We start from the raw sequence: 16,666 nt of genomic DNA, 5'->3' as shown, positions 1-16,666 counted from the left end.
CCACCGGTGATGCGACAGCGCCACCCTCGCTGCTCTGTGGCCATTTGTAGAACTGCAGCCTGACCGTGCCAAGAGACCGTTGGAGCCGCCCACAACCCTCCTTGGTCTGATCCTTCCCCACCAGGACAAACACTACCAGCGTCTCCCATCGTCACGTGTCAGCTCTTTTCTTGCACGAAGCCCGGAGTAGACTTGGTACTATTTAATGTGATATTTCTCCATCTTTTTTTGAACAACTGAGGCGCAGTGATGGCAGAGCATCTGTCCCAAAGCGAGCTGGACTACCCTTTTAAACTACTCGAGTACTTGAACGGCTTCAGGATATCAAAGGTAACCACTCACCTCGTTGAAGGAATCAACAATTCTTGACAGACTACACTGAGCTAACATTTTTTTTTTAATCAGAAATAGTTTTATTGAATTTTGACAAAGTAAAAAACAAATACACACAATGTTTGCTGGTAGTTTAGGCATAGAACGAGAGAGAGAGAAAACAAAAACAGCAAAATAACAAACAAAAAGCCCCAACACAAAAAACACCCACAAAGTAAGCCACACACAGCCCAAAGAGACAGAGGTCCGAGTTTGGTAGGACAACCAAATGCAAAACAACCAAAGCAAATGCACAAGTGAATTAAACAACAGATGACAGCAAATAGACCAGAGAGGGAAAGCTATTGGGGAGCTCAGGTAAATTTAAAGTTGTGGAAATATACTAAGAAAGGTCCCCAGACATTTTGGAATTTTTCTTTGGCATTACAAATTGAGTAATGAATTTTCTCCAAATTTAGACAGGACATGACATCTCTCAGCCACTGAGCGTGGGTGGGCGGAGCAGCATCCTTCCATCTCCACCCATATAGGCCGGTCAGAACGGTACTGATAGTATGACCAGAATATGACCCATCGAATATTGGCTGCCCAATAATAACAGCGAAAGTTAGGCAACGCCATCCCACCCTCTTGCTTAGGTTTTTGTAGATGGATTTTATTCAACCTAGGACGCTTGCCCTTCCAAATATAGGAAGATATGACCGAGTCCAAAGTATCCAAAAAAGACTTTGGGATGAAGATTGGGATGGATTGAAAAAAATACAAAAATTTGGGAAGAATGGTCATTTTAATGGAGTTGATTCGACCGGCCAAAGTAGTGGAAAATGGCAACCACTGCGTCAGACACTGCCTCGTGTGGTTTAATAGACTCAGAAAATTTTCTTTGAAAAGACTCCTATGCTTTTTCGTAACTGTAATGCCCAAATAAGTAAATTTATTTTCCACAATCTTAAAAGGAAACGATGCGTACACTGATGCCGGCGCCCCCTCGTTGACAGGTAAAATTTCAGATTTATTCAGATTTAGTTTATATCCTGAGAACTGACCGAAATTCTTCAGAAGCAGCAGCAAAGCAGGTAAAGAGGTGTCCGGATGTGAAATGAAGCTTAATAAGTCATCTGCATATAGCGCCACCTTGTGCTGTACTCCAGTCCTCCAAATGCCAGATATGTTGTCACAGGTGCGAATTGCTATAGCAAGGGGTTCTATGGCCAGGGCAAACAATAGGGGGCGTAAAAGGACACCCTTGTCTAGTTCCCCGGTAAAGATTAAATGGTTGTGACACCTGAGAATTAGTGAGGACGGAAGCAGTGGGACGTAAGTAGAGTAATTTTATCCAGGTAATGAAATTTGGACCAAAGCCAAATTTGTGTAAGACCGCAAATAAGTATGGCCACTCTATACGGTCAAAGACCTTCTCCGCGTCCAAAGATAGCACACACTCCGTGGACCCATCAGAGGGGAGGTACAAGATGTCAAACAACCGGCGCATATTGAAATTAGAATATCGATTTTTTACAAAGCTGGTTATATCATCTGATATAACCAGGGGTAAAATGTCCTCCAATCTTTTGGCCAGTGTCTTGGCCAGAATTTTAGCATCCACGTTTAATAATGAAATTGGCCTATATGAGGAGCACTCTGTAGGGTCCTTGTCTTTTTTCCCAATAAGGGTGATACATGCTTCATTAAATAAAGTTGGAAACGTACCCCGCCTGAATGAGTCGGACAGCACAGTGCTCAACTGTATAGAGAGAGATTGGGAAAAAGCCTTAAAAAATTCTGAAGGAAAACCATCGGGACCTGGAGACTTCCCAGACTGGAGTGAGGAAATAGCTTGTGCAATCTCCTCCTTTGTTATAGGTCTGTCAAGTCTACTTTTACTATCGAAAGGAATCTTGGGGATGTCTAATTGGTTCAGAAAGACGTTCATGAGTGCCGGGTTATTTGATTCCGAGGCATAAAGCTGAGAAAAATAATTTCTGAATGTTTGATTTATTCTTTCATGATCTGAAGTAAAATTACCATCCTCCATTTTGATCTTTGCAATGAGCTAACATATTTTAAATGTCTGTCAGTCTCTCACTTAACAGTTTCTATATTTAGGACCTAAATGTGGCAAATTATGTTTGTGTTTTATGTTGTTTTATCCCCGTATATTCATATCAGACTATTACAGAAAGCATGTACTGTATCTCCAAAATCCTTAAAGATGTCACCCGCTTGTCTTCCAGGTGATCTTCGCCGCCTGCGAGCTGGGCGTCTTCGAGCTCCTGATGAAGTCGCCGGGGGCCCTCAGCGCTCAACATGTAGCGCAGGCTCTGGACGCCAACGCGGATGGCATGGAGAGGCTGCTGGACGCCTTGGTGGGCATTGAGATCCTGGAGGTGGAGACAGCGGACGGGACAGGTGTCATAGCATATCATACCAATACCTGCATACCATGGATAAATATGCCCTCAAGTGTCATGCTACTAATACAAACTTGCAAATTTTTGTTTGCAGTATTAATAATTTACCATATTACTGTTGAATATATATTAATATCTTAAAATCTTAGGCAGAAGTGAGAAGGGCTAGATATGCTAATCTCTTTGCTCAACTGCTCTGTTTTGCTGCCACATTATAAATAAAAGCTTGCCTGAGGCGAGAGGAAAGTTTCCTTCCTTCCTATTTTCCTTCTGACACGTATGACACAATGACACGTAATATTACGACTTTATTCTTGTAAATTTATGACTTTATTGTCGTAATATTACAACTTTTATTCTTGAAATCTCAGATTATTATTTTTGTTCAATGTGGCCCTAATACTCATAAATAGCAATCCCCACATAGCATACACAAATGCCCCCTAGTGGCTGTGATTGATATAGCTGATTCTGTTTCCCTGTCAGCTCTTTACAGCAGCACTGACGTGGCCAACATGTACTTGGCCAGAGGGGGCGTCAAGTCGCTCCACGATATGGTCATCTACCAGTCGCAGACCATCTACCCGCTGTGGAACAACATGACCGACGCCGTCAGGTGAGCCCAACATGAAGCAGATTGAGTTTTGGCAAAATAACCTCCAGACACGTTCCCTCCTTTCTGCACCAGAGAGGGCAAGAATCAAAACCATAAGACCTTCGGCATCCCGCCTGAGGAGGTGTTTGAGGCCATTTACAGGTGCTTTTCGTCTGTACGGAAGCCCATTTGAGATTCTTTTGTTTGTCGCTGACGTTCCCTTTTTTTTTTTTTTTAAACCTCTGCGGTCCAGATCGGAGGAGGAGACTCTAAAGTTCATGGGTTTGATGAACTCCTCCTGGATTCTGGACGGGCAGGACGTTGTGACGGCATTCAACCTCTCCGGCTTCCAGAAGATAATGGACCTCGGAGGTACGAGGAAATGCAGCCATCGGGGGCAGTACAACATATAACATACAAGGGGGCAACGCACATATAACAGTTTTGGAGTATATGTTTTGAATTCACAGGATGCACTGGCGCACTGGCCCGCGAACTGGCGAAGGCATATCCCTCGTCCTCCGTCACCGTCTTTGACTTCCTGGAGATTGTGGAAATAGCCAGAAAACATTTCTTGCAGGAGAACGACACCTTCACCTTTGAGAGCGGTGAGAGGAACAACATTGCGATACATGCGTAGCTATCTGCACAACAATGCTGTGTCTCAAATGGAATACAGTGGTTAGCGTACTCCCCCGTCGAAAATTAACGGCAATATTTTAAGGTTGGTGGTTGGCGTACATTTAGTTAGTTTACAATATGGTGTGCGTCGTAATATGCTTCATGAGTCAGACGGTGTTGTGAATGTACACTAAGTCCCCAACTAACGAACACAATTGGTTCCAGACGACCGTTTTTATGTTGAATTGTTCTTAAGTCGGGGAAAAGGTAATATTACCAATGATATAGGTACTACATGTACGTGTATACATATACAGTATATGTGTATGTATGTAAATATGAGTTTGGATGCAGTAGTAATATTAAACCAGGATAATTAATGAAAAAAACAATAATAAAAATGATATAATACATAATGATAAATGTTATTTACCTTTGAAGAGGAGTGGCCAAGCATACGTCGTTGTGGAGGAGTTGGAGGAGGAGTTATTGAAAAAAGGACAAGTCGTCGTCGTCGTTAGACTCTTCTAAAAGAGGTAGTGTTCTGTGGGTGGTGTAGAATTAAGCAGTTGGTTGGTCTGTTGGTCTCATTAGCTCTAAGGCTGCATTAGCAGTGTCACAGTGCCCTCTACTGGTAAAGCATGTACAGTAGCAGTATAAATACTGATTGAGCGACTGACTACAAGGCAAAATAAAATAAAATATAGACCAGTCGGCTTGTGTTTGTATCCACGAGTGTTCGCTAGTTGGGTGTTCGTAAGTTGGGGACCTAGTGTATTCATTTAATCACAAAATGTCCTTGTGAGCAGCCTAGTAGCTTGCTACTACATGGAAACAGGCACCGAAAGTCAGCCCGTCTACAGGGACGGACTGGCCATTGAGAGTACCGGGAGTTTTCCTGGTAGGCCGATCAATTATTTATTGCTGCGCCTTGCCTTGATAATTACGGTATACTGTGAAGTGAGTTTAGTTGGTTAGCGAGGTGTGTTGAGTGTAAAACTGGGCTTGCCGGTACAATGAAGGTGGCTCTTGGTTAAAGCAAGACCATTCCATGTCAAATCAGCCAATGGGTGGAAGCATACTCCCTCAGATTTTGCTCTTATTCACATAAAATAGTCTCTATACCAGGGGTCACCAACGTTTTTCCTTGTGAGAGCTACTTTTACAAAATGAAAATGGCCAAGAGCTACTCATTTTTGTAACATTTATTTTCAGAGCTTATTTTAAACCCAAACAAAGCGAATATGCTTGTTTTACCAGAACATGAACAAAATGCTGGTGTCCACAAGTCACATTTTTTATTTCACAATGCATTTCTTTCTACTGTTCTTTCATTATTAACTGAAAACCTGAATGAAAAGCAGGCTTGCGGGCACCTCATGTGGTCGTGGGGGGCTACCTGGTGCCCGCGGGCACCACGTTGGTGACCCCTCTATACCATACAAACCAGCCAGCATTTTCATAAACAAACACTATTGAAATCAAGAAATAACGCATAGCAAAAGGAAGGTGGTGTCGATGTCTCTGCCACATTGTGTCTTTGTCAGCAATCACGTTTTCCAATCAAAGTCAGTTAGGTTAAATATTGATTAATCGCTGATTCATCATTTATATGCATTTATTTGAATTTCAAAGTGTTTTCTGCATGTAGAACTATAAGAAAAAACATGAGCCCAGAAGAACGTTAGCAAAAGGAAAAGGTACGTTTTTATTTATGTCTTTGTTAAACAGATGGTCCTGAAAGGGTTGCTCTATAACTGTGATTCTCAATTAGTGGGTCGTGACCCAAACGTGGGTTGCGTAGCCGTTTTCAGTGGGTTGCCGGATCTTTACAAAAAAAAGTAATGACCCCATGTCCATGAACGCACCTCGCGTCTGTGCTATTCGCTTGCTATGCCACCACAAGGTGCGTGCCATGTTTATGGGCCACAAGGTATATATATATATATATATATATATATGCATATACTGCTCAAAATAATAAAATATCACATCCGAGATCAAAATTAATGAATTGTCTTATTAAATATTTTGGTCTTTACATAGTTTAATGTGGTGACAACAAACTCACACATAAATTATCAACTGAAATCAAATTTATTAACCCATGCAGGTCTGGATTTGGAGTCACACTCAAAATGAAAGTAGAAAAAGACACCACCTGTTGTGTATTGCATTTGCTCAACAGCATGTGAAATTGATTGTCGATCTGTGTTGCGTCCTAAGTGGACAGTTTGAATGGCGCAGCAGTTTTGATTGAGTGTGAATTGAGTGTTCCCTTTATTTATTTGTATATATACAGTATAAGCTTAAAGCTTTGTCTTTACATACCAAGCTTTCTGTTATGATTCCTTGTTGGTGTCAACATTTCAGCTTTTTGTCATTGTGACTTTTGCTCTATTTTTTTTTTTACCATTTTTGCTGTTTTTTAAATGTTATTTTGTTTCTGCATTGATGCAATGATTAATGAGCCACAGACCGCGGATGGCCCCCGAGCCGCACTTTGGCCACACCTACTTTTGTGGCTCTTTATCAAGGTCGGGCTTGTGGCCTCGGCTCTATGAGCCAACTACAACTCTATTTGGCTTGCTGGCTCAGTGTCGTGGGCGAGCGATGGTGGTTGAAGAGAGAGAGACTGGTCAATGTGTTACAATAGCCAGCCCTAATGATCCGCAGCTCGAAAAAAATTGTTGGAGGTGCACGTCTATTGACTTGCTTGATTTTGAACTTCTTGTTTCACCTCTCATCCAGCTCCATGTGCAAATGCTCTGATTCAACTCCCCAGATAAAACATGTACTGAAACCCTTGACACACACTTTTTTCCAAAACTTTTTCCATTTGTTTCTATCTTCTCCAGCATGGAACACTGTATGAAAGTGTCAGGTGTTCCAAATGACGTGATGAACATGTCATGCTTTCTGCTTCTTCAGGAGATTTCTTCCTTGGTGAAGTTCCTCCTGCTGACTTGTACGTTCTGGCCCGAATTGTTCACGACTGGTCTGAGGAGAAATGTCTGAGACTGCTGAAGAAGCTCTACCATGCCTGCAAACCAGGTGACCACAACGTCCACTAACCCTCAGCGTGATTGACTCCTTTGAGGTTTGACGGCTGCTGTGTGTTTGGGCATCAAGGCGGCGGCGTCCTGCTGGTGGAGGCCATGCTGCTGGAGAATCGGCGAGGCCCCATCATGACGCAGCTCTTCTCCCTCAACATGCTGGTGCAGATGGAGGGCCGGGAGCGCCCCCCCTCCCAGTACACCATGATACTCAACCAGAGCGGCTTCACCAACGTGCAGGTGTGTCGCACGGGCAAGTCCTACGACGCCATCTTGGCCGTCAAATGAAAAAAGAACATGTCTAGGCATACCTACCACAGGATTTAGTTGTTCATGAAACTAAAGACTGCACTCTAACCCTACAATTACATAAACATATATGTAATAATTGCAGTGTGATGTTTATTATTCATGATTTAACATGTATTATTAATATTATTTGACAATATTTTTCACATTATATCACAAAATCTAAATAAAATTAAAATGTTTGGTAATAGCAGTAAGGACACCAAAACACGAATACAAATAGACGGAGTAGACATTGACAGGGTGGTGAACGACAACACATTTCTAGGCGTTACAATAGATTCTAGGTTCCTAAAGTGGGGTACACGTACCCTCAGGGGTACGCTAATTGTCATAGGGGGTACGTGAATAAAAACAATTGGCGTCTATCACTCACAATTACGAGTGCACCTGAACGCCTCAGTCATCGCAGAGAGAAGGAAGGAGACACGGCATGAAGTTCTTCATTGCTCTGTGTGAGGTATATGAATAAGTAAGTAAATTTCATGATTATGTTGTGTTTAAAGAGTGTTTCATCTTGAAGGTTTCATTTATATCGGTGTTCCAATCCCCGCACTGTGAAAACCTGTCAAATGTATGTGCGTGTCAGGATGAGAGTGGAGATTCCCCTGAAAATTAGGCTTTATCATTGCTTGTATGTATTTTTTTTTTTACTTCAGATACTGCTTTATCGTGTTTCTTCAACTTCCCCTTTCAATTTGGTATGAAATGGATATGCAGACTTAAATCACAGCGAGTGCAAGTGGGAAAAAGTGAAGCTCAAGTTCAACCCATTCAAACGGAGGGATCCCAACATCCGGCTGAAATAAAAGATATGTAGGACGAATACTTAGATACTTTATCTCTAATTAAACTTTGACCACGCAAAATATACATTTTTGAACCAGAATTACTTACTATAAAATGAATCAATTAATCATGATTTAATATTTAAATTTAATGAAATAAAAACGGTTTATGCTTTTTAAGTGTGCAGGAGTAGGGGCTACATGGCTTCAAGTCAAATATCTGAAGGGGCACGTGACTGTGAAACGTTTGGGAACCACTGCAATAGATGATAAATGAGCTGGAAATCTAAGAAAAATATACAAATTAAGGTGCCAAGAAATACTTCAATACTGAACATGGCAAAATTGGTCCTGGACCAAAAAGCACTCCATACTCTGTATTGTTCCCTTGTGTTACCATATTTGAGTTATTGTATGGAGATATGGGGAAATAACTACACAAGCACACTTTGCTCACTTACTGTACTACAAAAAAAGGTTACGATAATCAAGAATGCTGGTTACAGAGAATAAATACCCAAACCCATTATTCCTAAAATCACCGTAATTAAAATTGACTGATCTGGCACATTTTCAAGTATCATACAACTAGCCGTGAGCAGACTACATTACAGTCGTGGCTGATGACATCAGAGCTATTTGATTGGACAAGGCAATGGCGTCACATTTGTCATTTCCTAACTTTGGTATGGTTGTATAATAAACATGGTATGGTTGTATAATAAACACACAGCAAAGTGCTCAATCTTCTCATTTTAGACGAAATTTCCTTTGCGATTTGTTGAAGGAAGATGCATGTTAGTTAACTTGAGGAATAAATAAATGGGACACTGTGCCTTTAAAATACAAGACGTGCTATTGCCTGAGTAAAACAGGCTGTTACATCATGCACAATCAGGAAGAAAATGCAGCAAATGTGTTCACTTGTTTAGTAAACAATACCAATTCTAGCCTTATGCAAACAGATAGCTGAACAAATGTGTGAATTATTTTAAATCACCTGTCGACGAGAGACACTGGGGGCGTTGCTGCCCTCCAGCGGCAAAGAGGCGTATCTGCAAGATGAACAGGCTTCCCTCCTCCTGGCACCGCCCCCTGCTACTCTCCATGTTTGTGTATGTGGAATGCGGGTCAAGCGGAACTCTTGGAGCCTCTCATCAAAGGCAAACAGCGACTTACGTCGTCCTGGCGTGCACAGTATGTACAGTCCCCTCTCTCTCTGCAGTTCTACACTACATTCGTTTGTTTTCATTCGGTTGTGTTGTCGTGTTAGCATGGCGGCGCCAAGAGAACGCGACGTCGTCATTTAAAATGGCGCCAAAGATTATCCTCGACCAGTGGCTGGTTAAGCTGCCACATTGTACACAGCTGCTTAACATCAATGTTAGCAGAACACTCCTAACAGCGTCCATGCAAGCTTCTTCGTTTGTGTTAAGATGCTCGTCTTAAGCGAAAGATGAGCCCGTAACTTTTGGCAGATATTCCACTGCAACTTCAATTGAATTGCAGGTGAGGGACGATGCCATGATGATATTAGCAACATTAGCTTTAGCCAGTGCTAGTGGTTGTCTATGGTAACTGCGCTAGCATTCTGCTAACGCGGTATCAGAGATTGCTCAACACAAGCTCCATGAACCAGTGGGCTCTTGTTGGAATGAGATAAAACAGCACTACATGGTATGGGTGATTTACGATGACTTCGTGTTATTAAGAAATGCTCAGTGCTAATTTGAGACCTTTAGGTGCATTGAAAAGGTCGTCCATGAAGGCGCCGGTTGAGGGTAGGCCTGCTTGTTTTGGAACGGCAGTGACAGATTAGCAAAGCGGCTAAAGCTAACAGCTAATTTAGCTGCTTGACAGGTCAGTATTGTTTCTGTACGGTCCAACGTTAATGACAATACACTTTAAATGGAAGATATTGTCCACATGCTGCTCAATTTAGCCGATAATTTGTATGTCTAAAGTTACGGCGTCACACAGCACAGCGTCGCTAGCTGTTGCGAGCTTAGCAAGCTAGCAAATAACCTGTCGTTTTCTGTCAGCAATCTTTCTGAATTTTTCATCGAGTCTTGAGTCCTTGTTTGCGTTGTTGTATGCTACTAGTGTCGTTTGCCGTTGCTCGTTGTGTGCACACATGTCGGCTATGTTGTTGTTTTTGTTGACAGCACAGTTACAGTAGCGTCATTACTAGAAGTTTGCTCACAAGATGGGATTGTTTGGCGCTGCAGGGCTCACATTCATCATCATGATGTGAGCCAACATGTCGTCTTGTTCACAGATAGTGATGCTTTCACTCAGAGTATGAGATGACATATTTGTTTTGTTTCCAACTCGGTGACATGAGCGTGCAAGTTTACTGTGAATTGGCGCTCACACAAGTACTAGACAACTAGTACTGTGGGGCTATGAACAAATGCCTGGTAAATATTTACTTTGTCATCTGTCAGGTGCACAATCGAATGAGATCCAGGTGCATAAATCCTGACTCTACAAAGATAATTATGTTGACTTTTGGTAGACGCTGCCAAAGAGGTATTCACTTAACAATGTATTTATTACTGTGCTTGTACAACGCTAGCGCAACATACCGGGAGCTAACATTTTGGTTACAGAGGTGTCATCGTGGTTCAATACGAGTACTTGGAAGTTTTCAAGTTTGGAAAAGTACAATTTCAGCATTTTTTAATGTGATAAAATGTGATTAAAAAAAAATCGCGCTCTGTCTGGGTACGTTTGTACCTCGGTATGTGGTTTACCACATCTCACACGCTGTAATTGCTTTAATTTGACCTTACAAAAGGCCTGCAAACCCTGCAGTATGATGCATATTGTTCAATGACTACCAAAAAATGAGCATTCATGGTGTCTTTCTAAAGAAAAAATTATTGTCTTGATGCCATCAGTTGATATAACTAATGAAATGGACAGTGAGTGTGTCAGAGCTTGGAGATTTTTCATTACTCGGCAATCCACTGCAGTAAGGTCATAAAGGTTCCTCATATATTTATACCCGTACAGTCCTGTGACTTTAAGCCGTATTTGCCAGAAATGAAACTCTTCTGTCTATCTTGTGTTTCCAGCGTGGTGAAGCTGGAGCTCCTCACACACTTGACCATGAAGAGAAGTCGACATCCCAGCAGCAGCGATGACTCAGACAATGGAAGTAAGTCAAACATGCGGACTCGCCATTGGCGCTGGAGCCAAATATAGGACTAAAGTTAACAATAGTTTTATTTTGTGAACAGGAAGTGGATGCAAACTGTTCACTAACCACTTTTCTCTTCAGGTAATTCCACCTGCTGGTCGCAGCATTCTTCTCAGGCCAGGAGAGGAACGAGACAGAAACCGTCTGAGGTCTGTAAGCATTTATTTGAAGTTCACAATGCTCTTAAATAACACACTATTAATGGTTCCTAAAAGTGTCACCAAGAAGTATACAAGTTATTTGAACATAGTGGTACTTTTGTATTTTACACTGTGTACATCTCCAAAAGTGTGCTCCGCCTTTTTCTGCAAACTCAACACCACCACTCCCGGTGGGAGATAAGTGACTCTCATTGGACAGTGCATGACTGCTCTTATCAGCTGTGCACACCCTCCAGCCCAGAGGGCCAATAGAATTAAAGCAGGACAATGACGGGCTGCATGCTGATTGGTTGTTTGCTGCTCAGATGACCAGAGCACATTTGAACGTGCGCAAACGCTCATCATGAATGGAGGCATGTTTGTGTTTGCTCTAATTGACAAATGTGCATTTTGCAGCTATTGGGAAGCAAAACTTTTGCCAAAATAAAAAAAACAGAAGTGCTTGAGGACAGTGTTTCCTCGACTGTTATATTAGGGGGGCTGGGTACTCCCCCAAGAACGTAAAGCTAATTTTAATGGTAAATAGCACCAGATTACAACAGAAGTAATTGCAGGACACCTTTATATCAAACAGGTCTATACATTGTTTTATTAAACAAACTAAATATTCTTATCTTATTCACACGGCAGCATTTCTGTCGCTTTTGCAGTTTATCAGCTGCACGCTGTGTGTGTGCACGTGCGCACCCCAAATGTTACTGTAGCGCAGCGATCACACTAGAATCACTGTGGACTTTGAACAGCTAACTCCTGAATGGTCGTGATTATTTCAGGTGTTCAGGACGGACCTGATCACCGCCATGAAGGTACACGATTCCTACCAGCTCAACCCGGAAGACTACTATGTCCTTGCAGACCCCTGGAGGCAGGAGTGGGAAAAGGGTGTCCAAGTGCCCGTCAGCCCGCAGTCCATCCCCCAGCCTGTGGCCAGGTAGGACGTTTGGTGGGCATCAGTGCTTGTGACTGTGCTGATGTCACGTGTTTTGCAGGGCGCTGGCGGAAAAGGGGAAAGAGGTCATGTTTGTCAGACCCAAGAAGTTAATTCGTACATCGGGGACCCAGGCGCTAGGCTACGTGGACATCCGGACGCTGGCGGAGGGCATGTGTCGCTACGACCTGAACGAGGAAGACGTGGCCTGGCTGCAGGTTGTCAACCAAGAGTTTGTTAAGCTGGGTGAGTCCTCAACAAAGTGATACATTCGATAAATAAAAGTCGATGTAGCACATTAGCTTTAGCTGTGGAGCTAAGCAGCTAACATTGTGTCGGCCTTTAGCCCTTCCCCCACTGGACGAGATGGCCATGGAGCGTGCCATGGAGGAGTTGGAACGCCGCTGCCACGAGAGCATGACACACGCCATGGAGACGGAGGAGGGTCTGGGCATTGAGTACGACGAGGATGTGGTGTGTGACGTGTGCCAGTCGCCCGACGGCGAGGACAACAATGAGATGGTGTTCTGCGACAAGTGCAACATCTGCGTCCACCAGGTCGGCGGTTAAAACTAATCCCAGGCTGTAGCTTGTTCATCTAACATCTCCTTGACGTCGCTCGGCAGGCGTGCTACGGCATCCAGAAGGTCCCCAAGGGCAGCTGGCTGTGTCGGATCTGTGCCCTCGGCATTATGCCAAAGTGCCAGTTATGCCCAAAGAAGGGTGGAGCCATGAAGCCCACCCGAAGTGGAACCAAGTGGGTCCACGTCAGCTGTGCCTTGTGGATCCCAGAGGTAACTTTTCCGGCTCCTTTGGTACTGTCGTTGGTGTCAACAGTGTCACACAAACAATCGTCTTCCTCGCGCAGGTTAGCATCGGGAATCCGGAGAAGATGGAACCAATCACCAACGTGTCGCACATTCCCAGCAACAGGTGGTCCCTCATCTGCTGCCTGTGCAAAGAGAAGACAGGAGCATGCATCCAGGTAGGTGCGACACACAATACTACATAGGTGTTCCTAATATTTAGGCAACTAACACCCAGTATGCCTCTGCAGTGCTCAGCCAAAAATTGCCGGATTGCCTTCCATGTGACCTGTGGTCTTCACGCCGGCCTGGAGATGAACACGTTCCTCACTGAGGACGACGAGGTCAAGTTCAAGTCCTTCTGCCCCAAACACTCAGGAATGGAGGGTGCAGAGTCCAGGGACAGAGACTCTGGAGACGAGGGGGAAAAGGAGGATGTCGGGGGCATGAAGGGCAAGCGGCGAGGGAGGGTGAGAGGGGACGAGGATGCCGTCGCCGCCTCGTCTTTGTGTCTCCCCCCTAATCGGGACCCGCAGCAGATGAGTGGCCGCGAGCAGGACAAGCGGGTCAACCTTCGCAAGCTAAAGCTGCAACAGATGGAGGAGGACTTCTACAAGTTTGTGGATGCCCAAGAGATGGGCCGCCACCTCAAGATGGCGCCAGAGACGGCAGACTTCCTCTACCAATACTGGAAGCTAAAACGCAAAGCCAACTTCAACCAGCCGCTCCTCACGCCCAAGAAGGACGAGGAGGAGAGTCTGGCCCGCCGTGAGCACGAGGTGCTGCTGCGACGCCTGCAGCTGTTCACCCACCTCCGCCAAGACTTGGAGAGGGTAGGTGACCACTGGAGAGAGGAAGGGGCCTTTGGAGAGGGTTGGGTACCCTAGAAAGGGACCACGGGATAGGGTATGGGTCCCCTGGACAGGGTGGGTCACCCTTGGCAAGGGTGAAAGACTATTGGTGTTGGAATCTACTTGAGAGGGTGGTAGTTCACTAGGGAGGGAACAGAGACCACAGAGGGTTGGTGACCCCTTGAAAGCCCCTGGGTCCTCTGGAGACAGGAGGTGACCATTGGAGAGCATCAAACACCTTTTGGGTGGTGGTCATCAGATGGAAGGGGAGCACTTTAGAGACTAAGGGTCGTCTGGAGATGGTTGGTCACCCCTGGAGAAGTTGAAAGTCTATTAGTTGGGGGTGCTCTAGGGGATGGTTAATGACTACAGCAGAATAGTTGCCACTGGAGAGGGTAAGGGACCACAGCAGAGGATAGAAGCCCTCTCGAGAGGATGGGGGTCCTCATGTACTGCATAAGTTGATCTTGAGAGAAGAGTAGCACCGTTGATTGCTTAAAAACACAATGGCACAAGAACCACATATTGTTTAACTTTGTGACGCGCTGCCGCCCCTCAGGTCCGAAACCTGACCTACATGGTAACTCGGCGGGAGAAGATGAAGCGCTCGTTGTGGCGAGTCCGGGAGCAGATCTTCCAGCACGAAATCAGACTGATTGACCATGAGCTGCTCAGTGGTGAGTTACACATAAATATTTGTCCTTAAAACCTCACTAAGACCAACTCGTGCTTTGTCCTCCATTTTGTCACAGGAAATTCATCTGAGCCGGACCTGCAGCAGCTCTTCTCCCTGGACCGCCTGTCCTCTCAGGGCTCCCAGACCCCATGTAGCCACTCTGGACACAAGACCAAACAAGGGTTGAAGCAGGACAGGGGGAAGTATCGTGAAAGAAAAGGCGTATCTGACTCGCTGCACATGTCCAAGGAGGATGCTCCAAGCAGAACCTTGGACTCCAAAGGGTCACGAGTCAAAGAGACGACGCCCGCTGAGGTCGCCAGCAACAACAGAACCCCAAACACTGACAGCCGTGAGCTTCAGGAGCTGAAGCTTCTGAAGCACAAGGTCGCTCAGGAAAGTGTTGCCTTGAAGCTGCACAAAATGGAGGCCAAGAAAGGCGTGCGGAGGGAAGCCCCAGTGGTCGAACAGGAAGTGTTGACGAGGCGGCGACGAGAGTGCCACCAGGAGTATGAGGAGAGGAGAAGGAGGAAGAAGAAGAAGAAGAGGAGGAGCAAAGTGACTGAGACCTCTTCTGGCCACCTAAAGAGCAAACTAGGCTCCACACAGCTGGACAAAACTGTTTCCATCAGGCTGGTCGACATCAGGTCTTCAGACCCAGATGTCAGCTTTGTGGATGGAGTGACCAGGAGAAACGCCGCCCCTTTGGACGTCACTACCCACAGTAAGCTCAAATCTAACATGGTCGCAGAAGGTGTCCCGGTAGATGTCTCCCAGGTGTCTAACGGGCCCGTGGGTGGACATCTGAAAGGCTGGGGGAAGTTCCGTATCCCCAAGAGGAGTGAGAAGCTTTTGGCGATGAAGGAGCAGATGCCGCTGGAGCAACGCAAGCCGCTGCTCCGGCCGCTCACCAACACACCGCCGCAGTCACACCCCAGAACGCGGCTTCGCACTGGGACAGAGAACGATGGGTACAAGTCGAAATCGGACGACAGCGAGGCGGAGCCTTGCTTGAAGCGATGCCACTCCCACCAGCTGAGGGGCGACTCCTCCCTCAGCCGCCGCTATGGCTCAGACATCATCCGCAGGGGTGTGCTGGCGTCCTGATGACGCCGCCACGGCGACACTTTAGAATAAGCTGCACTGTGTTAGTCGCTAAAGAACGACCGCTACACTTTTTATTTTTCTTGATAAATGCTAAAATGTCTGACTAGAGCTTATATTTATTTTTTATTTGAAGCTTAATGTACAAGTGACAAATATTTGATTTTATTTTGAGCTACTTTTATGTTTCCTCCTCAAGCTGGCTCACACATGTACAAGCTGATGCGGCCACGAGGGACCACCAGTGATTTTTATGTTGGTAGTATTAAACTCGGTTGAACGTAGTCGTGCTTTTAGTGAGGAAGTGACACTGGCCTTTCTAGTATTGGCTTTTGGACACACCTTAATTTGTTCAACTCTGGAGAATTTAATTTGCCATCAGCACTTAAGTGTCATTGAATTAGAGCCCACCTGCGCCACGTGCCTAACTTATGTGAAGCGTTTGCACTAGGAGAGGGAGGCACAGGTGAGCAGACTTATTTTTACACTGAAAAATATTTTCTATCCTTGGCCGCTGCTCTACTACTGTTATGCAAAATGGATCTTGTTTTGTCTTGTCTGACAGGAATAAAATCTCTCAAGAAATGACTTGGATTCCCCCCACCCCATGTGTTTGACTGACAGGGACAGAAATTGAGTTTGTCTGACATGTTCATCTATTTTACAAGGACCTTTCCCACGAAATATTAATCTGACTTGATTTAATACCCAAACCTTTGGCGTCATAACGGTAACAAGTAGTTTTAAATCTGTTTTAGTGTAATAACAACCTGAAGTAATCGAGTGCGTCGTGTTTCTAAAGCGGGGTGTGTACAACACAAG

General features: G+C 44.8%; 2 protein-coding genes across 2 annotated transcripts; both read left to right on the top strand.

The window, feature by feature from the left end:
• The first annotated feature begins 93 nt into the window (after nucleotides 1-93).
• Nucleotides 94-9,047, top strand: asmt2 (acetylserotonin O-methyltransferase 2). The gene is made up of 8 exons (XM_054796638.1): nucleotides 94-330; nucleotides 2,568-2,742; nucleotides 3,231-3,360; nucleotides 3,433-3,501; nucleotides 3,593-3,711; nucleotides 3,810-3,947; nucleotides 6,892-7,014; nucleotides 7,093-9,047. The coding sequence occupies exons 1-8, from the start codon at nucleotides 250-252 to the stop codon at nucleotides 7,302-7,304; spliced, it is 1,047 nt and encodes a 348-aa protein (XP_054652613.1). The 5' UTR covers nucleotides 94-249; the 3' UTR covers nucleotides 7,305-9,047.
• A 116-nt stretch (nucleotides 9,048-9,163) lies between these two features.
• jade1 (jade family PHD finger 1) lies at nucleotides 9,164-16,432 on the top strand. Its single transcript, XM_054796637.1, has 11 exons — nucleotides 9,164-9,310; nucleotides 11,194-11,276; nucleotides 11,400-11,467; nucleotides 12,253-12,410; nucleotides 12,469-12,653; nucleotides 12,754-12,965; nucleotides 13,034-13,201; nucleotides 13,276-13,392; nucleotides 13,465-14,046; nucleotides 14,624-14,741; nucleotides 14,817-16,432. The coding sequence occupies exons 1-11, from the start codon at nucleotides 9,231-9,233 to the stop codon at nucleotides 15,845-15,847; spliced, it is 2,802 nt and encodes a 933-aa protein (XP_054652612.1). The 5' UTR covers nucleotides 9,164-9,230; the 3' UTR covers nucleotides 15,848-16,432.
• Nucleotides 16,433-16,666: the final 234 nt, after the last annotated feature.

Source organism: Dunckerocampus dactyliophorus, chromosome 13 (genome assembly GCF_027744805.1).
Source record: "Dunckerocampus dactyliophorus isolate RoL2022-P2 chromosome 13, RoL_Ddac_1.1, whole genome shotgun sequence".
In the NCBI taxonomy this organism is placed as follows: domain Eukaryota; kingdom Metazoa; phylum Chordata; class Actinopteri; order Syngnathiformes; family Syngnathidae; genus Dunckerocampus; species Dunckerocampus dactyliophorus.
This window is presented reverse-complemented; position numbering and strand designations above follow the sequence as displayed.